This window comes from Diadema antillarum, unplaced genomic scaffold, assembly GCF_040938485.1.
Source record: "Diadema antillarum isolate AM-2024a unplaced genomic scaffold, OU_Dant_1.0 seq00000209_RagTag, whole genome shotgun sequence".
Lineage (NCBI taxonomy): Eukaryota > Metazoa > Echinodermata > Echinoidea > Diadematoida > Diadematidae > Diadema > Diadema antillarum.
Window position 1 is genome coordinate 77,842 of NW_027271267.1, and position 22,114 is coordinate 99,955.

Here is a 22,114-nt window from a genome sequence, read left to right on the forward strand (position 1 = left end):
CAAAAACAAAAAACTGTCATGCCAAATGTTGGAATGTCTTTCACTCTCATGCTGACATGAACACATAAATTTCAATCGCAATATCTTAAGTACATATTGATATATTGAGATAAAACAAAGCATGTAGATCGTTTTATGAACATGAAGTGTGCAGAAGACTCAACATCGGGTGCTCTCGTTCTTTGTTAGTTATATTGGACAGATGACTGGTTTCCAAAAATGTAGCACAAATGTTTGTAAGTTCCACAGGTGTGTACTTCACAGGAGAGTAGCATGTGGTATTAGTCACTTTGGGCTCAGTGAGCTGAAAATGTTAGTCAAATAGCTGATTTTCATCATACATGATATGTGTATCATCACTTGGAATACTTTTTTGCAGGGCATCTATAAGTTGAATAGACAGGATTTGTGGGTTCAGAAAATCATGAGCATAGTTTTCATTGTTTTGTCCAGGTATTGGTATGCATGAACGGGTAAGAACAGGAAATAAGTGAAACACAGGTCAAATGAAGATTTTTTTTTTCATTTTTTCATGAGCTTCAACTCAAAACAGGTTCTCATGTGCTAAAAAAATGGGTAGGAATTTTTGACATATCACATTGCAACCATATCTTGTTACTGAACACTTTTCATGTTTGGATCAATTTCTTACTTTGAACTCCAATTTCATTCCTTCTAATCTGTCTGTAAACTTTGGTTCTTAGAATTCAAGTTCATGGATAGGATCAACCTCTTCCCTGAAGAAAAACCTCACTTGTTTGGACACACATTCCTTATTCTCTCTTTCAGTGCTTTGTGTGTCATTTTAAAGGCTGAACGAAATACAGTGTAGCTATGACATATTCAGAATATCGATATATTTTGCTACAGTTATGATATGTGTGCTTCTTATACTATTACATTCAGTCACATAGATATGTGTGTGTGTCATATACTCAGAATGTGCTTACACAGTATGAGCATTTAAGATGCATCCAAAAAAACACCTTGATATACTCGATGGTCTTCTTTACTTTGTTATGTATGCTTCTTTGGTATGATTCCATGGTAAAATAGCAGGTTGTCAAGGACAGTTGTACTGTACATGAAAAAAAAAAATGTATTCAGGATGTATGCAGTGCATTCAGTTATGTTTTATCATGCAAAGAGTTTCAGTGGGTTCAAGTTGATAACTGAAAGTATGCCAAAATTCACATTTTCTCTAAAGAGCTGGGATATCTAGATTATTTTCTTAACTCTTCATACATTCAGATTTCATTGATTCAGTTTGTATGAAGTTTGAATGATTACATTAGATACATTTTATTAGGAGAAGACAGGCAAAGAACTGAATTATGGCAGGACAAACAAATTTCACATTGAGTAATAGCTTTTACTTGGACATAGCTGTAATTTCATCCATGTTCTTGAAATATTTTGAATAGATTACAGTTGTTGATGGATACAAGGCATTATTTCAGGACAGTGCGTGCACCACAGTAAACATTGTTTGATTCAATAAGCAGTACATATTATTTCTTTTTGTTGGGGATAGGTTATGGGCAGTTATCGCTTAAAAATGCCAAAGTTTGGGTTTTTTTTTAGAATTATCATATATTTACCATAAGTTGTGCCAACAATGCATGAAGATTAAAAAACAGAATTGGATTTATGTCTTTGCATCGAACAATATTGTCATGTTATGGAATACTTTAGCCCTTTCATGAGAGCTTTCTGTATACATATATTAGAAATACCATTTCATGTCTATGGGATCCTGTGTGTTTTTGTGTATTTATGAATATCTATCAAGTTTTATTCCTTGTAAATATGTTTTTTTTTTCTTCTTTTTTTTTTAAATCCTGTAGCTTCCCTAAATTTTGTCAAATTGTGTGTTTTTTCTCTCCTTTCAGTTGATTCATGTCATCAATTGGGCAATCAGTACCATTTGGCATCAAGTGATGAAAGTACTAAATAAATATGAGATGAAATATATATTGTGCCTTAAAAACCAATGGAAAACTTGTGAAGTTGTGTTTGTTGTGTATGGGTTTTTTGGAGTGTGTTTTTTTTTAAGTTTGTTTTGAATGTTGCTTGAATGTGAACATTTGTTTTTAAACTGTTATCCCCCCCCCCCCCAAAAAAAAAAAAGAAGAAAAAAAAGAGGAGAATGATAATTCAGCCAACTTTTTCCACAGTGATCACAACTAAAATACCAGCAGCTAGTAAGTTCTACTTTTCAGTTATTGGTAACAAGATAGATAGAAATAAATATATTGAAAACAAAACAGATACAGGAGAGAAAGATAGGTACATACAAATGGAATTATACACATAGTAAATTCATTTATACTAATGCAGGCCAACAATTAGGCTACATACACACATGCAAGTACACATGTACATACATAAACATGTAGTACATTCGGATATATGTATATAAATATAGACAAACATACATACATGATTACATACATACATATTGTACATACTTACGTACAAACAGAGATGAAGAGAGAGGGAAAAAAGATATCACTGTAGTGAAACCAAGCAGAAGGAAGCTATGTGGGGCACGTAGCTGTCCGTAAGGAGGTGATGAGCTACCAGATGCCGTGTACACCTGAATTCTGAGTACGGTAGTTCTCCGGGGCCTCATTCTCGATCTATGTCGAGATATTCACCTGACAATGGTCCTTCCATTTGACCTTTTATTTCAGTTCTTAAACAGACACCTCGTGCCTTTTATAATGATAAAAAAATACACCCTGGAGTATTCCTGAACCATTCTAGCGCTAACCTTTCTTTTCTGGTCGTCAACGGGGTGACTTACTGTTAGGAAAATGGAAGGCAAAAAAAGCCAAGGTCAGATGTGACTTTGACCCCTGACCTGTCAAGCCGTGACCTACAATGTCGCCTCGTCTTCCCCTGCTGCTTTCAGAGCGGTCAGGCCCTTCGTCAACTTCCTCGTGGACTATTCCAACAGAAACGATGGTATCGATACGATTGTATGTGTTATTGTGTTTTAGTCTTTGTCCTTGGATGTGTCTGTGTTGGACTGCTTGTAATTACTGTACGTCCCTGCCAGCATACGGTGGAATACGACAGGTTTATGATTATTTTTGTCTTTGCTCTATCGTTATTTTGATGACATCCGTGTTATCAATTCCATTTGTCTTCTAATGACCAATGGTGTAAGGGAAAATATGTTGATTAAAGTGAACTAGAAGAAAGCATGTGATGAGTATCTATACAAGCTTGTCTTTGGCGTCCTTTGTCCTTTTATCATTTGAAGAGGACTGTTTGATTTAATTTTGTTTTTAAATTGTTGATTCAGATGTATGGCCTACTTAAATTTGGTTTAACAATAATGCATATTAATATGTTTGACAAGTTTACGTCATTTTGGTTTGCAGTAGTTGATCACAGTGAAAGTCTTAATTCAAGGTCGAACCGTCAAATCTCACTGATGATCTGATATTAATGAAAAACCGGAAGCTCTGTGTATGAATATAACAACTTCATTTCTTAGAGCGGACACTTTGCGGTTCGTCGGTGATTGTCAATAGTGGTTCTCGCAGGGGGAAAAAAATGCTTGAGAGGGGGAGATCTATCGCAATAAGCAAGAGTGTGATAGGTTTAGCGACAAGCCATGAATATGGAACGCGCAGTAATTCGCGTAATGCGCAATCATCGGGAGCTCGGAGACTCCCGCCGCGTCCGAATTCTAGGCGCTGCAGGGGGTGCTTCGTAATCTGCCTCCGCCACTTGCGAGGTTATTAAAACCGGCTTTATCGTCTAAACAGTAGGCCTATGTATCATATTAAGGGCCACGGGAGGGTAGCTAGCTATCTTTGATAAGCGAGTGTAACTTTTATCTGCTGTCAGTTAAAGGTATGGATCAACACCGCAAGAGGGATTATTATCACTGTCCTAGATAAATGATTATTCCAGTGTCGTCTATCCTCTATCATTCATTTTCGTCGTCTGCACGCTGATTTTGCATTTCTTTCCTTGAAATCAACAACTTATGAAGGACCTTTTGCTGTTAGCTTTTGGAAACTATTCCGCAAAGGGATAAGTGCTTTATTGAAACAGATCCAGATATATAGGATATTTTGAATCTAAACGAAGCAGATTAATCTGTTTTAGGGTTATAGCCTATTTTCCTGTAAGTGATTTTCATGAGCTGATAATTGACAAAAGTTCATATCGAGACAAAGTATTGGGCCTAATATAATCCCTTGACGTCATGCTCGAAAACCCACAGACATACACGTGTCAAAACATGCAAACACACGGAGAGGTGAAACCAGTAGTGTAATCCAACCACGGGGAAAAAAAAAATCAAAAGCCGGAGTTGAAAACGTTTGATTATAGTACGTAGACTGACATAATTTTAATAATTATCTTCAAGATGTACAATACAACAGTGACACATTTATACTTTATCCCTAGGGGACACATACACGCAGAGAGTGACAAAAGAAAAAAATACATATGAAACAACACTGGACATGAAATAGCAATTAGCATAACTAAGAATATGCATTTTCAGACATTTGATGATATGCGTATCAAGAATTTGGTACTGCAATTAAAACAGACATGCATAAAATACGTGGACATTGAATGGATTTCGTCCAACACAGAGTTTGGCGGAAAATTTAAGATATGTTTTTTTTTTTTTTTTTTAAAGGTCCAGTCATCAAAACATCAGCACTGGATCTTCAAATTCCCCTCTTAATTCCCACCCACCCTCACCAATTATTTCCTAATCATGGTCGCCTCGCAGTGAAGAATTGGCATTGCATAAAGTATGAATAAACATTGTACAGATATCTTGAGAAAGTAATCACAAGTATCAACTCCGATATTCAAATTCAAGATGTTGCACGTGAGTTATTAGAAATTAAACTTACTGTAACCACTCCTCATCTTCACCGCGCAGGACCGATGTCGTTCAATGGTTGAAAACAACAACACACAAACAAACCAACAAACAGGATTCTCGAGTAGTTTCCGTTCGAGTCGTTGATTAATATGACTGAATAAACCGTTTCCCTACATCAACACAATATAACATGTTTGTGTCAACCTCCTTGTCACATTTTAGCACCTGAACGATGACCTTTAAGTTTGAAGGAGACAATATTTTTTTTTTCAAAAGAAAACAATAGAATACATATCAATATTGATTACGGCGGCAGGCGTGCGGCACCTGCATGCACAACATTTTCTAACATTCATGAAAAAGCATTCATTCCAAATCGACATCCGGACTCAACGTCTGAGTTATTCACTTACTTCAAACGGTTGTCATCATAAATCAGGAAGACATTGTACATGTATCGTACTATAAGAAAACGGTCAAATTTGTTTCAGAGTGAACAGGTATTATAGGCACAAAAAGCGCTCAGTACACACTGACTGCTTGTCGCCATCTTTCGTTCCTTTTTCTGACGCTGACACTTATGTTACGTAATGCTGGCACTCTCTTTGGCACGATTATCTCGTTTGATCGTTTAATGATCGTTTAGGGATTGGTAAAGGAAGACATTTCTTTAAGCGACATTTGACGAAGAATTTAAAAACTGAGTTTTTAAAAAGAAAAAGTGAACAGAATTACACTTGAATAATGCCTGTTTACCAGTCACTGAAAGGGGAAATCCAGTCCAGATACAAGTTAGTCTGATAAGTTGCGATATTTTGAAGTTTTGTTATTTTGGGGGGAAACAGTTCTTGAACAGTCAATAGGAATATGCAAACGGCAAAGTGAGCATATCATTCCCTCTCAACTTGACATATAGTTTGTATATTAAAATTTTGACATTTCAATTTTTTCATTCAAACGCAATTATGCCCGAGGCTCAAATCCTGATGTATCAAACTGATCACTATTCTGAAGTTATTCAACCAGGAATAACATCATATTTCAGACTTCAATGACAAAAATATTGAATTTTCGTCATTTTTTGTAATGGAAAATTGTGAGGATATGACATGGTTAGCTCAATCATTTGCATATTCATATCCACTGCACAAAAACTGTTTTGCAGATTAGCAAAACTTCAAAATGTCATAACTTCCCTACTTTTCATCCGATTTCAGTCAAATTTTTACTTTTGAACTCGTAAGATTTTGCTCTTTTTTTATCAGACTAACTTATATTTGGACTGGATTTCCCCTTTAACATCCTTGGAGTTGAATACATGCACATGGCCGATCCCACTTTTTGTTTCCTGCACTATATCTAAACAGCGCCTGATCTAAACGTCTTCTGGTTACGGAGGGGATGAACAGAATCATACCCAGGCTCACACGTTTCATACGAAGGCTGTCTTCTGTCGGTAAACACATCTCCGTGAAGACAAGTATATCCAGTCAATGAAAGTACCAATATTGATATTTGAAACATATTCAGTTATAGAAGGATAATTCAACTGAAACAGAAGAAAGTGTAATAAAAAAGCCTGGCAGTGTAATAAAAAAAAAAATGTGTTCTACATAACTTTGAACTTTGACAGATAAATCAAGCGCCCTCATTTTCCTGCATGTGATTTTTTTATATATATGTCACGGACAGGAATGAGAGCAATTGTCCTGTACGCGCTGTACCTCCACATGGATGTATATTCTACTTGTCGAGTTCCTTATTTTGGCTCGAAAATAACACTGAATATCCATATCAATATATTCACATCCCCTTCATGACAGCGAAGTTGAGTCAGGAAGAGAAATTCCACTGATTTAAATAATGAGTCTTCTGCCAATACACAGCTTTCTTTATTTCTTCCTCCCATGCCACCAAACACACGACTTTTTTTTTCAATATTTGTGAAGACGGAGGTTGAAGGGGGAAAGAACTCTAAACTTGGAATGACGACAGATTGCAAACCTTTGCTCTAAGATACGCACAAAGAAAAATCCATGAACATCCTAGCTATGAACATGGAGCCACTATACATTGTAGCGCCATACTCTGAGGGAAACTACGCAACTCAACACATCAAACAGCGCTTGGGCAGTCGGCCACACACATAGTAGGGAGAACGGTCGCGGCAAATTGGCGGGGAGGCGGCTTGTGGGGTAAGAAATCATTCTTATGGGCAAGTCCGACATCAAACTCGTAACATTAAAGCAGACGAAATACTGGCGCATCTTATGCCAATCGTCACAGACGTTTGGGGCTGTCCAGAACAGACAGTTTTAGTTATGTCTGCTTTTACACAAATCATCCGATCCTATGTTTTGTCAAATGAACATGGAATGGACTGGCTGCCCTGGGTTCTACGTAGACGAATATGGCTCTGTCAGTGGTATTAAAGGTGATGCCGTTCGACTGCCATGTAATGATCACTTCGATCTTTTGCATGCCAATGCTGTCATCCATGCGTCTTTAGTGCAAGTTCTGTGTGCTTACTTTTGGCGATAGATTCGCCAGCCAATCAAGGTATGCACATGGAACCGTAAAACTTCAAATTCTTTGATCTGATTGATCACACGCACCATACGTTCAATATGTCTTTGAGATTTAATTGATCAAAGGATGTTTTCAACATCACGCTTAATGCACCTCACCAATGCACCTGTGGTACGCCACCATGTTCACAGCCAATTGTCTACACAGAGACCTTTGGGAGTACCCCACTGCAAGCAGAACATGCTCCAACATGGCGCGATATCGGGCCCACGAACTAAACCATTCACTTACGTGAATATACTTAGAATCCACCTGCCAAATATCCTTTTTCCGAAAGAATAGAAAGAAATAGATATTTCCATTATTTGCGTACCATATGACAAACAACTTCCTTTTTTGTACTTCATAGCGCGGGCCCATTATGAAAAGAAGCGAGTATTCACTTGTACATGTATAGAGATCGCTTTCTGATTCATGAGAATACAAGAACAATCCGCTTTAGCTTTGCCGTGACTTAAGGCAGTCGTCGTAATAGTGCACCTAATTTCATTTGGCAATGATAATAATCATAGATTAATAGTACAGTTCTCGAAGGGAAAGAGAGAAAGAAAAAAAAATAAAGCATGGATGAAGAACTTAAACCCCATGGCCCATATTCCAGAAATAGAGATAGATCCGACGTTGGGTCAAGGGTGTCTGTAAGTGAAGACACGTTAAGTCAAAGTGCTGCTTCAGTACATACTGTGACTGCATCTTCAGTGCTGGAGAGCCCTATTAAGAACATGCACCTTGACACTCTCTTACACATTTACAATGTTCTGTCTTTGAAGTGTGTGATATTCCACACTCTTCAATTTACTTCAGACTTAGAACTCTGGTGTCTGGTCTAGGCCTATCCCTGGAATATGGGCTATATCATGATAAGCTTGGTCACACATCCATGGTGACGACAGGTATCCGATGTGTTGCGCAGAAGCCGCACGAAAGCACAGAATGATCCGCTGGTCGTGGCTTTGAATGACCGTAGTACCGCTAGTACGTTTCGAAAGTTGTCTTAAATAATTAAGAGGCGTACGTAGACGTATCCAGAGTAGCGCCAGAGTTAATACGCGCTCACTGCTTCAGAACACTTCACCATTCACGAGATCACATCCGCTGCAAATGTCTTGTTAAACCACAGGAGGTAATCCACGACTTTCTCCTTCGGTGATATCATCTTATTTTGCGGAATAACTTTCTGTCTTGTTACTGTACTTCTGTGTCTATCTGAGACTAGCTACATCTGCATTTTTCTATAATCATGTTGTTGAGTACTCTGATTTCGGGAAGACCTCTGTTGAAGAACATAATGGTAAGCGGTTTGAAGGCGCTAGGAGAACAGCACGGCGACGGGCTGGCGTCGGGATTCAGGTGTTTGTACAGCGACAAAATGGACGCGTAGTTTTGATCCGCGCTGAGGATGTACGGACAGGATCCGGCGCAGAAGTTGGGCGTGTACACCCTAGGCTGTCGGATCCACGTCCAGCGGAGGTCCCGCCGGAAGTTGACGGTGAGGTGTCGCAGGCAGCAGTTGGGCTTGCTCTCGTCGCACAGGGAGTCGTCCACGGACGCGCTGCGTCGTCGCCGCACGCTGGCGGCGTCACCTCTCGAGTGGTTGGCCGGCGCCATGAGGATCAGCCGTGGATAGTGGACGCTGTCATAATGGTCCGGCATTGGGTTGTTGTCACCGCGCGAGTCCCACATGCTAGGGTACGTTCCACGTGGATCTACAAAGAGAGAGCACAGAGCAAATATAATTAGTTACTATACTAAACGTGAGATAGGCCTACTTTAGCAACACATTTTCCAATTCGTGTCAAAAAAAAGTAGACCCGGATACTAATTTTCGGTGGGTCTATCGAGAAAAACAATCAAGAATGAATACACTCATGAAGAATGAAGATACTTTTCTCTGTGGAACACACGATAAACAATGCCCTCTCTCCCACATGTCTGACGTCTTTGTATCTGTAGCACCATTAACTGAGCTTCCACTTTCTTTTATTTATTTATTTATTTATTTATTCAAGATTTCATGCGTGTTCACAAAATAGGAATGCATACAAATGTATGCAAGTACATCTCATATAGCCAAGACAGAATATATACAATAACTATACATTGATAAGAAGCAGTTACAGGATAGTATACAATTCCACTAAGAGAGCTACATTATTCAAGGTAACGAACACGCAAAGGAATTGCAACATAATCTTAAAGCTTGAAAATCGTTGCAACCCCCGCGCACACAATCTATATGCTTGCAAATAGATAAAATGATACTTGATAGGAGTTGGGGGGGGGGGTATTTACAATGAGAGCATGGGAACATGAGGGGGAAAGAAGAAATGCATGTGTGGTGCCTATTTGTCCTGTCGGACATTGACAAGAGAGAGCAAGAAAAAGTTTAAAGTGTCAAGTCATTATAAGCAAATTATAACACTTTCCGACGTAGGCCAAAGGCAGCAACTTACGTGCAAATAGTACATGTCTCCTGGGGCTACCATCGGTGGAGGAAGCTGTGGTCGTTGATGGGGGAAGATAGTCCGCGCAGTTCAGGTTCAATTCGAAGCCCAAATTTGATTCTGGAAGCAAGACAAATGGAAAAGATATTAATAGATACAGTTACCACTACGCTGAAAGAAATCGAACTGATCATCAGACGCGCTGAAAGAAAGTGAACTGATCATTAGACGCCATTAAAAAATGATGGTATGACTATACGTCCGCTGTCGAGGAAATATTGATGTCTTTACTACTAAAGGTAGAATTCACTCCACAGCCGTTCCTTCGAGGAGTGTGAGCAACCTGAGACTTTTGTGTGCGATGCTGTTATCCAAGCACACACTTTGCGCTGTGCTCGAGCATAGACTTGGTGTACTCAAGTATGAGAAAGTGCCCCCCCCCCCCATTCTGGTGGCAATATATCGTCTGACACTCAGAAGAGGGCTGACAAAGCAATAAGTGGTGATGGCGTTGAGTGTTCGGTAGATGATGGTACGGTGGCGGGTGACGTGATGGTAGTCGTGGCTGTGGTGGTGGGTGACGTTATAGCTGGACCTGTGCTAGTACTATAGTAGCGGGTGACGTGATGGTAGTTGGGGCTGTGGTAGGGGTGGGTCAGTGACATGGTAGTTGGGGCTGAGGTGGTAGTTGGTGCTGTGGTGGAGGGTGACGTGATGGTAATTGGCGCCGTGGTGGTGGGAGGCGTGATAGTAGTTGGGACTGTGGATGTGGGTGACATGATGGTATTTGGGGCTGTGGTGAGTGACGTTACGGTAGCTGGAGCTGTGCTAGAGGTGGGTGACGTAAGATGGTAGTTGTTGTGCTAGTGGTGGATGATGTATTGATAGTTGCGACAGTGGTAGTGGGTGACGTGATGGCAGTTGGGGCTTAGGTGGTGAGTAACATGATGATATTTGGGACTGAGGTGGTAGATGGCGTAAGTGGTAGTTTGTATAGGACCGAGGTAGTGAGTGATGTGGTAGCAATTGGGGCTATGTCGGTGAGTGGTGTGATGGTAGTTGGGGCTGTGGTTGAGGGTGACGTTATGGTAGTTTTAGCTGTGCTAACGGTGAGTGGCGTGGTGGTAGTTGGGGTTGTAGGTGACGTGATAATTGCCGTGGTGTTGATCAGCGTAGTTATGGTGGCGGGTGCTACCAGTGGTGGTAGATGCTGTTGGGGCGAGTGTTTTGTAAATTAACGACAGGAGTTGCTGCAATTACTTGGGTAATATTTAGCATTTAGCAAGTACTGGTACCGAATCGTCTTATTTCTATCATCTGACATCTATGTGTATAATGTGTTGCGTATGACCCTTAATTATTCCTGGTTGGAGAAATGTAGAGACAATCATAACAGTTTTAAAAACGAAACACCTATAACTAATATGACTGGATTGTCATCGTTAATCATATAATGCTTGTCCTCGTCTATGCGCGTGAAGGGGAACTTAAATGTGCAGTTTTAATTCCATTCAATTCAATATAACTTTGATACCTTCTCCAGCAGAAAACCACTATAAATACAGAAGTTTTGTAGAAGACATGCTTGTTATAGGCCTACATAAAATAACAAAAGCGTAAAATTAAATTTCCCATAATTTTACATTTCGTCTTCATCATGTTCATTGAATAAGACATGTCACTGCTTAGAAGTGTCTTGTGATCAACCTAAATTATTTTTGTCGATGTTTATACACTATTATGTATTCAGAACATGTAGGTTCTTATCAATGACCGTAATGAAGACTCGTGCACGTCATCAAAACACGCAGCCTTAAAAGACGACAGTTCTCTCAAAATCAACATACACATACACATACAAACACACACACACACAGACAATGCTGATTTTCTTCCCGTAACATTATCAGAGGGATTAAAATCGTATGTGGGCGACACTGAACTACAGCCTTGCGAATCAGAATTCGTCACGTTCCACTTTGTATAATTTACGGACGATTTTGCCATCGGATCTTTGTATCTCCTTCATTTTCGATTTTAACGAGACAGTCCATGCCACCTGTATCGGGCATTCTCTCAGCAGAGCGACCGCGCTCGCTCCCAGAGCACACATCAAGCTTCCCGCCGAGGTAGTTATTTTTCATGAAAGAAAACAAAAGAAAACCAAGCAACAACGAAAAAGCCTAGATCGAGTTAATTGACCCTTATGATAGAAGAGACCAGAAAAAATATCCCGGGCAAAGTTCAGTGCCGCGATATTGTGTACGTCTGAACGAAGCTACAAATCTTAGGCAGTAGTCCTATGAAATTGCAATGGTTTTCTTCCAAGCATGAAGTTGATTCTAACTGCGACACTGACGTACAAGAGAATATGAATTCATTATCATAACCGGTGCTGCACAATGAAGTATCGCGGGAGTTGAAAGGATATTATAGTACGTGACATTTTGCGCCATATCACACCCTAAAGATGCCGGCTTAGTTTTGTCGATAACGGCATCAGGGTGACGAAAATGTGCTTACATTTTATCAACACAGTGCGAAGGGGGACAAAATAAGAAACAGCACGGGAAATTTAAAAATAGTGTATTGTCAAGGCTGTCTGCGCACAATGATTGCATACATAAACATCCTTCATTGAAGGTGGGAGTCTGCCAAATGAGATTTTGATAAGAGGGGAAGAATGGAAATACTAGTAGACGAACAATAACATGAGTGGAGCACACGCCGCACAGAGCGCGTGTCTTGCGACGATGTTACCATGTACAGTGGCGTATCTAGGGAAAACGGCGCCCGGGGCAAGCGCGAAAATTGCGCCCCTAATTTCTGAAAAAGTGTTCAACCCCAACCCCATCCCGGTATAGGGACTTAAAACAAAGTCCACATGATGTGCTTTTTCAAGCACTTTAAAGGAGTCTTTTGAGGGTGATTTAAATGTAATGAATTTTGATAAATTTTGGCGAGCGAGCGTAGCGAGCGAGCCGAAAATTTTGGTATTTTAGCTTACAAAACATGGAATTCTTGTCATTTTTTTGCTAATCAAATCTTACAATTCCAATCAAGATATAGTGACGGCCTTATAGATAACGATTTATACCAACAAACTGCATGAGGAATTTCAAAAGTACTCTAAATTAGTACGCGCGAGTAAGCCGAAATTTGAAATTTGTATATTTCCACGTCATCATCACGTTTTGTTCTTATCTCTTTTTTTCTTTTTCATTTTTGATAAAATTTGACGGGGGAGCGAAGCGAGCGAGCCGAAAATTTTTCTATTTCAGCTTACAAAACATGGAATTCTTGTCATTTTTTGCTTATTAAATCCTACAATTCTAATCAAGATATAGTGACGACCTTATAGATAACGATTTATACCAACAAACTTAGGACTTATAATACTAGTACTCTAAATTAGTACGAGCGAGTGAGCCGAAATTTGCATATTTCCGCGTCATCATTACGTTTTGTTCTTATCTTTTTTGATTTGTTTTTTTTGCCCCCCCCCCCCATATGTTCGAAACCGTTGGCGTCCTCTCTTGATCCAATTGGCGATCGCTTCAGAACGAATGAAATTGCAGCCGCTGCTCCGTGTACCATTTTCCTGCTTAATATGAAATGACATGTGTGAACACAATAGACATTGTCATTTTGTGCGCGTCATCGTCACGTTTTGTTCTTATCTTCTTCTTTTCTTTTCTTTTTTTTTTGATAAATTTTGGCGAGCGAGCGCAGCGAGCGAGCCGAAAATTTTGGTATTTCAGCTTACAAAACATGGAATTCTTGTCATTTTTTTGCTTATTTAATCTTACAATGCTAATCAAGATAATAGTGACGGCCTTATAGATAACGATTTATACCAACAAACTGTGGACTTGAAAAAGATACTCTAAATTGTACGAGCGAGTGAGCCGAAATTTGCATATTTCCTCGTCATCATTACGTTTTGTTCTAATCTTGCTTGATTTTTTTGCGCCCCCTTCCCCCCCCCCCCGTATGTTCGAAACCGTTAGCGCATTCTTTTGATCCAATCGGCGATCGCTTCAGAACGAAAGAAATTGCAGCCTCTGCTCCGTGAAACATTTTGCTTGCTAAATATAAAATGACATGTGTGAACACAATAGACATGGTCATTTTGTCCTCGTCATCATCACGTTTTGTTCTTACCTTCTTTACTTATATGAATTTTGGCGAGCGAACGCAGCGAGCGAGCCGAAAATTTTTGTATTTCAGCTGACAGAACATGGAATTCTTGTGTGAACACAATAAACATTGTCATTTTGTCCGAGTCATCATCATGTTTTGTTTTTATCTTGTTTGATTTGGTTTTCTGCCCCCCCCCCCACCATTCTCCCTCCCCCCCCCCCTTTCCGGGCGAGTTTTTTTTCTTCTTCTTCTTCTTCTTCTTCTTCTTCTTCTTTTCTTTTTTCTTCTTTTTCGTTTTTTTTTCTTTTTCTTCTTTTTTTTTTCGTTTTTTGCGCCCCCAAGGAGTGGCGCCCGGGGCACGTGCCCCCCTTGCCCCCCCCTAGATACGCCACTGACCATGTAGGACGTAACTTCATGGTTGATCTCAAAAATTATAAGAACAATTATTTCCTCTCACTCACTCTACTAATCTACTTGCTCAATTATTGTGTAGAGAGAGAATACCATGCAGTTTAGCATAATGCTTTCGCTTCGTACGACAATCTAGATGTTGCAGAAATTTATGCACAGACAATTACTAGTACCTATGAAATGGGTTTGCACTTGTAACTGAATATGAATTGATGCGTGATTGTCCCTTCAAAGATTTTTTACTGGCACACTGCATCTCAAAACCACAACCACGTAGTTCGACATGAACGTCGACATGAACGTCGACAGGGGACAAACTGCAATGAAAGGAAATAGCAAGTGTTGGTAATTGGGACTTTATGATGATCACTGTGACTGTATAGGTTAACTTTTGGAGCAGAAAACAATTGGAAGAAATATTCAAGAGAATACAAACATCATGTGCAGTTGTTTATAAAATCCGTAGTGCGCTTTTCTTTTTATCATGTCCTTGATTGTGCTTGATTAGAATAGGAGGTTAACTGATCCATCGGAATGAAGCTTTCGATGAAATACTTTACATGCTTTACATCACGAAAACCAAAACATTTACTACCAAAGATATGTCCACATAACAATGATTATTTTTGTATGTGAATGAACATGGATTATAACAACACAATAAATAACACTTACATGGCGCTTCAAACGGGGTTTTCTAAGCGCCTCGATACTAACAACTGCATAAGTTGAATCAAAGTACAGAATATAATTACGAACATTGTGATATGCATACAGCAAAAAAAAAAAAAACAAATAGATAAGCTCTGAGCACTTATTTCAACTTGTCTACATTCAGAGCGTTTTGAATGTAAAAGGGGAGTTTGTTCCAACAAAAAAAAAAACTGGAGCAGTGACAGAAAGTAAGCCAAACAGGAAGTTTCTTTCCTTGCTTGATGACTTCGTTTACGGTATTTTTTTGGTTTTCTCCCTATTCAAGAAGCGAAAGCAAGAAATGATGATGTAAAAGCGAGATTCACATGTCACACTGCCATCGTCTTCTAGCTTCGAAGACAGATGCCAGATGCTCGGAAGTAACCATGACTACCGCGTGGCCAATTTGATGATCATTTAGCCCAGTCATGCCCCCGTGTCGTGATACGTCGTAGGTCGGGAAAAAAGGCTTTGAGCAAATAACAGTGATAAGGCATTTTCCAAAGCATTGGGGATATTCTCTCTTCACTGATTATAATTACTCAAATATAACGAGCAGCTGAGGTGAGGAAATGGGGGTGGTTTTTTTTTTTTTTTTTTTTTTTTTTTTTTAAGAACGTCAATGTGATATACTTCGATAATATTGCCTTCTTAAAAGAAAAATCTAATATGCCGGAAAGCGTTCAATAATATTTGAGAAGCATCAGAGAAGAATTCAATTGAACAACCTTCAATTGATACTGTTTTAACGTTTTCTGGGTTTAAGCATTTGAAGATCGGTGATTGTTTGTTTGGAAATAACGAAAACAGTAGATTTCATTATAGCGCAGTATAAGGTAGGTGCATTTATCAATGAATGGAAAAAAAGGTACACAAGGCTCTTAAGAACTGCACACACGGCCCCAGTATCTTAAGTCGCTATGCCTTAGTCATTCCATATAGAGGCGGTCCTGTTGGTCGAAGCATGAAGGCGACGCAATCGTGCTTGAGTTGTCAGAGGTTTTGGCGGGAAATCAGACTTGATCCTCGAGCAAAGTTCGGAAATGGAGTATTACTCGCCTGGGCTGAACCGTGTCCATATCGCTCTCCTCCATTACAAGAGAGTAAAGAGAGAACTCTGGGCGAGCGGTAAACACAGTGATCGAGATAACCGTGTTTATTAAGCCCGCGAAACACGCTCACTGTTTGAAAAAACTGGGCCTTCCGCTCGCGTTGCGCAGCGCAATTTAGGATAACGTGATTATCACAATCGCAAAATCATGATTCTTGAAGACATTTTTCTTTCCTTTAAAGTGAAGCTTACTCCTTCTCTACTCAGAGTTCTCCGAACAGAGAAGAAGCTTCTAGGAATTCAATTTTGTGAGGTATAAAAGTAAGACATCGAGCATAATTCATGGTTTATAAGAAGAATGAAACTTTTGAGGGTCACCTCTAGTTAAGGTTGTTCCAATGTTTGTAATTTGCAGGGCTTGTTTCCTTGTTCCCTTTAATGAATTTAAGATCATCACTTGATCACTTGAAATTCCTTCTTTTCATACTTAGTTTAAATTTTCCTTATTTTGGTTTGCGCTTTTTATACAAAGGCGTCATTGTACGCATTATTTTAAATATACCTTTACAGATAAAAGTGGACGAGGAGCGCTGTTTTCTTATTGTAGATACTGAATTTGTTTTCAATGTTGACAATTTGTAAGAAGTATACATCATAAAGTTTAATTCAAAACATATATTTAGACGCACTTCCTTGATGACTCTGTCCAAGGGATTCATAGACTTTACATTGACGCTTACCACAGCATAAAAAGCGCAAATAGCAGCAACAACAAAAAAGTGATAACAAATGCCCACATTTTGACTTTTTTATGTGTTTTAGCCTGTATTATATAGTGAGGGGTATATCAGCAGCCATGTCAGCATGACGGCCATTATGACAGCCGATTGTATCACGAGAGATTACCTTCTAGGGTCCCATAAGTTAGCTTTTGTGTTTATTTACACATTCATGACTTTTAAATGATTGGTCCGACGCGTTGCGACGCCACTAACAAATTTCTCGTTTTCACAGCTTTTCGTGAGAGCGAAGTTAGGAATACTGGTTGGAATCTTTACAAAATGGCACCACTGTCGTTAAGCTGTAGTCACGAAAGACTATATACACGGGTGGTTGGTTCATTCCGTGATGAATAGGATATTTGAACGGTCTTCTCTCTTTAAACAATACTTGTCTATCGTCAGTTTGTCCAAACAGACATATATACATACATTCATATATACATAATACGTGCAAAGAAATGTAATCATACAATGAAAGGAGAAACTCCATATGTCTGAAGGTTAAAGGGATCGTACAGTTCTGGTTGAGACCTAATTTCAGGTTTCTAATATTTTTAGGTGAGATAATGAGAAATCTCATATGAAATATGAAAGAGCATGCAATTCTAGGAGGAATTCGACATTTATTTGATAAAAATTGGTTTTGAAATGGCTGAGATATCAAAAAAGAGCGATTCTCATAAAGTGTGGGACCCACACTTTGTAACAATCGCTTTGTTTTACTTTGTTTTTGGATGTTTCAGTTATTCCAAACCCGATTTTCATCAAATAAACTTTGAATTCCTCTTAAAATGGTATGCTCTGTACTATATCATAAGTGTTTTCTTGGTATCTTGCAAAAATATAAAGGCCCAATTCTCATCTCAACCAATACTGTACTATCCCTTTAAGTTGTATTTACTTGTCAATCACTGCGAAAAATAAAAGCAAACAAGACGTCTCAAAAAAGGAAAGAAATGACAGCCCCTTGAAAGGGGAATCAATGTGGCTTTCATGAAGAGCATCATTTACAATCACGTGACTTCCCTATTGCACTTTGCTCGGCGGGAGCTGCTGCGGGAAGCTCGCGGGTTCACAAACGAGGAGATTAAACAGATAGTGTACGGCACGAGAAAGGACACAGGCGGGGAATACCCTCGTCAAATAAAAGAAGATTTTGCGATGGCTCGTAGGCGATGAGTTACCACCTACAGGTCAATATGTTATATGACAGGTCGAGCTGGAAGGAACGAGTTTGAGACATAGATTTATTGATGTAGAGGTCAACGCATATCCCTGCACGCATACCTCTATTATATTTTATGATACAATAAACTTTCCATTGTTTTCATTCATTCCCATATTCTCATATGACTTCAGTCGAGTTGTATTTCATGTTGTCATAATTATCATAACTAAAAATATGACGAACCCTCGGGTTAATCGGTCATGGAGGGCTATGTAATCAGTTTGGATTACACCCAATTACAGTTTGGAGATCGCTTTCTTTATCATTGATAATGCCAGGTTACTGATGTGCCTATTAATAAAAGAGCAGATGATTGATTGACTGGAGAATTGCTGTTTTTTGGTAGTCAATCTTCATTTCTGGGAAGCGATCGAATCTCTTCACATGACATTGAGTTTGTGCTGCACTAGAACTGTTCCTTCCAGCTTTTCTTGTTTAACCATGGCAGGGAGGTGAGACAATAGGGTTTCATCACATCCTTGTTTGAACGGAACACCTTCGCTCCACTGTGAAAAAGCACAGTCTACTAGTATTAATTGTATGCAGTAGTCTGTATCCGTGAGTGTGTGGTTGTGTGTGCGTGTGTATGTGTGTACGTGTGTGTGTTTGTGTGTGTAGGCTTGGTAGGGCTGTATTCATGTAGGGAGATTTTCGTCTTTTCTCTTCGTAAGGGATCTTTAAAAGTAGATTACATGTTTTTTTTCTTTATCTTCTGCTTCTCCTCCTCCTATACTTCTGTTGTTGTTGTTTTTTAATGTGTGTGTTCTTTTTTTTGGGGGGGGGTGCGGGTGTAGGGTTAGTGGGTTCACTTAAAGACAACACTTGTTTGATTCACTTTTTTCATCGTTTATATATCAAGAATCTAAACCTGACAGAAATATACCCTGCTTTCTACCACAAAATATCATGATGCTTGCCTATACATGAACATTGGTATTTTCCCGCACCATTTACAGGTATACATATGGCCTGCAATTCGTCGTGTTTTTTTTTTTTTTAGATTTTACGGTTCGCAAAGTAATGGTAAATTTTGAGCGCTCTGTGATTTCTCAATAGAAACCTTAATAGTCACAAGCAAGGTAGACAAGTTTTCCTCTGTGAGTGTGTGTGTGTGTGTGTGTGTGTGTGTGTGTGTGTGTGTGTATGTGTATGTGCGTCCTACATGCATGGTTGTGTGTTTGTCTTTGTCAGTCTGAGTCTGGGTGCAATGTCTTTCTATATATATATAAAGCAGCATAATATTTTCTCTCTTTGGGAAATAAGGGTGTTTCTGGATCACAGTTATTCAATACATACGTAAATTCCACAAAGGACGTAGGCCAATAAAAATAAACACGTTTTTACAAACGCAATCACACATACTGAAAAGTTGCTATTTACATTTTCTGTTAATTGTGAGAACAGATTGAATTCAACTCCACGTCGTGAGAAATTAGGGGGGGGGGGACGGGTCCCTGCTCATCCACACGGTCACACAATCCAGCAGTTATGGTATGACAATTATCAATGGGATTTCACCCGCGATGATTTAGAAAACTTCCGAAATCAAAATATTTGCTCTCAAGCTATGGCTCGTCCCACTGACATTGCAAAAGAATGGAACGACTGGGGTGCGATTGATGGGTAATCACTGATGCGGAAAATCTGCGCCATACGAATTATGAAAAGGTACAAACTGGTGGCGCTTGTTGCAACAATAGGGACGATTCCACTGCCGTCGGCTGAGAAGGGGATGGGATGGGGTGGGGTGGGGGGACAGGTGAGACCATAAAGAGCCAAAATAGCTCTGTCTTTACCAGTATCAGACCTCGCCAATGCACATCATAAATGTGGCCCCCAATTCATGTGAACCTTTCTTGATGTGTGGTGTAACTTGCTGCCTAGCAACAGAGTTGCCTTGAACTTGTTAGGAAGAACTCTGAACGTTACTTGGGGGGGGGGGGGGATAATCGACTCATTGTTTGCTACGTCATACGATGTCCTTCGCCATGATTAGCACAAGCTATGAAAGTACAGGGGGGAAAACGCTGACGTAATGAGCAGTACTCTGTGTACCCTCGCCGTCAGCCTCGAACGAAATGAGGTCCGTAAACTCCAAATCGCGACCGGCCTCTTTGCACGTCCGCCCCGAGACGTATTCCGCGTCGAGATCAACTTTCAAAACTCCCAAGTTTTTGAGGAGCATGTTGTCACGAAAGTAAACTACAAACGGAACCACATTTTCTGTAACATGACTTCGCTCCGCGCGGCTCGACTGCACCCCAAGAGCAAACCCCGTTGTCTGACCTTGTTTTCGCGCGCTAAAACATTTCTTATGTGCAATGCGCTCGACTGCCTCTGACCCCATTAACTCCCCCTATTCTCGCGATAGATTTTCGAGAGAACGATGAACTCTTGTCAGTTTTCTGAAGAGGTCGGGCGAAAAAAGTCCAGAGAGAGGCAACCAAACGCATCCGCTGAGAAGGGGATAGAAATCAATCATAGATGTAAATCGCTTTCGGTTTCAAACTTCAAACCTCGCTGTTATCTCTTTTTTGATTGTCTTTCACATAGCGTGAAGAAAGTATGATTTATTGAAGAAAATTCGTTGCAGTGAAGTGTAAGTTGTGTACTTTGCCTCATCCGGATGTCACCAAATGCCGGGAATTTAACAAGCTTTTAGACTCACTTTGTAAGATCAGCATTAACTTAAATGTTCATGCCAAGGGTGAGTATGATAGGAGGAAACGTGAATCAATTTCAAAGAGTTAAAAAAAGAAAGCTTGACTTTCAAGTTATCTGGTTTGCGAGGAACTGAGCGTTAGGATCAGTATTGCTGCATTCGAAGACAATGAGTACTGTAGCAAATAGATTCTGAATATTCATATCCGATCAGGTATGTGAATGCAGGCATGAATAACGAGTGAATGGATTGACATGCGTTCGTGCATGCTTACATGATGCGCGTGATAAAACTACATGTGTATACATACGCACTCTGAAATGATAATTCGCACGACCAAAAGTTCTTTTACGTTATTGTGACAAAACTTGATATGGTCGGTGAAGAAACTACAGAAAGGAGAGGAAATTGGGATAATGGAAAAACACACACACACAAAAATGGAGGAGGGCGAAAAGGAGGAAGGCGGTTAAGAAGCAGAAAAGAGAAAGAAGAAGAAGAAAAGAAAGAACGAGAGGGAGAAGAAGAAGAAGATGATGATGATAAAGTCGATGATACAGTATAATGATGATATTAATTGGTGCTCTGTGTCCCTCTGTATGCCTCTCCACGTCCCTAGTTGAAATTTCCATCCGATTGTCTTCCCCTCGCCTTTGCGTGCTGGAAATTCTTGTCGCTGTTGCCAACTCCCATGACTCGATAAAAATGCCACCGGGCTGTAATGAATTGCGTCCATTTCACCCAGGGCACGCTGATTTTCCCCCATCCGCAGCCGAACCAACGGGGAACGAATGGCTACGCCCCGATACGGTAGCGGGAACCTCGGGAAGACGAGCTGAAAACAACGATGCACTTTTCTCACGACAGCTAACGCCACGGGATGCACGACAGGAAAGTATTGTGAGTTGTTAGTGTATAAGGGCAATACGATGCCATTTGTAACAATGACTTATACATCATGTTTTGCTGGTTGTAGCTTTAAAGGTGCATTTCAGTTTCTGTAGATATCGACAGATCGTTCGTAAGATTACCTATCGTCGACCTGACACTTTCGATAGTAGTATCATATAATGATACTATATATATATATATATATATATATATATATAGATTATACATGTATATATATATATATATAGAGAGAGAGAGAGAGAGATTATACATGTATATATATATATATATATATATATATGTGTGTGTGTGTGTGTGTGTGTGTGTATGTAATACATTTCATATATGCA

At 39.7% G+C, this 22,114-nt stretch overlaps 1 protein-coding gene across 1 annotated transcript in view; it reads right to left on the reverse strand.

Annotated features, from left to right (window-relative positions):
• Window positions 1–4,416: 4,416 nt before the first annotated feature.
• Window positions 4,417–22,114, reverse strand: part of LOC139728996 (transforming growth factor beta-3 proprotein-like) — a 51,954-nt gene continuing 34,256 nt past the window's right edge. Inside the window, exons 3-4 of the mRNA XM_071639922.1 lie at window positions 9,913–10,023; window positions 4,417–9,165 (exon numbers count right to left, since the gene is read on the reverse strand). Of these exons, the coding sequence (XP_071496023.1) occupies window positions 8,672–9,165; window positions 9,913–10,023 (605 nt within the window). The 3' untranslated portion in view covers window positions 4,417–8,671. The remainder of the gene's footprint in view (window positions 9,166–9,912; window positions 10,024–22,114) is intronic.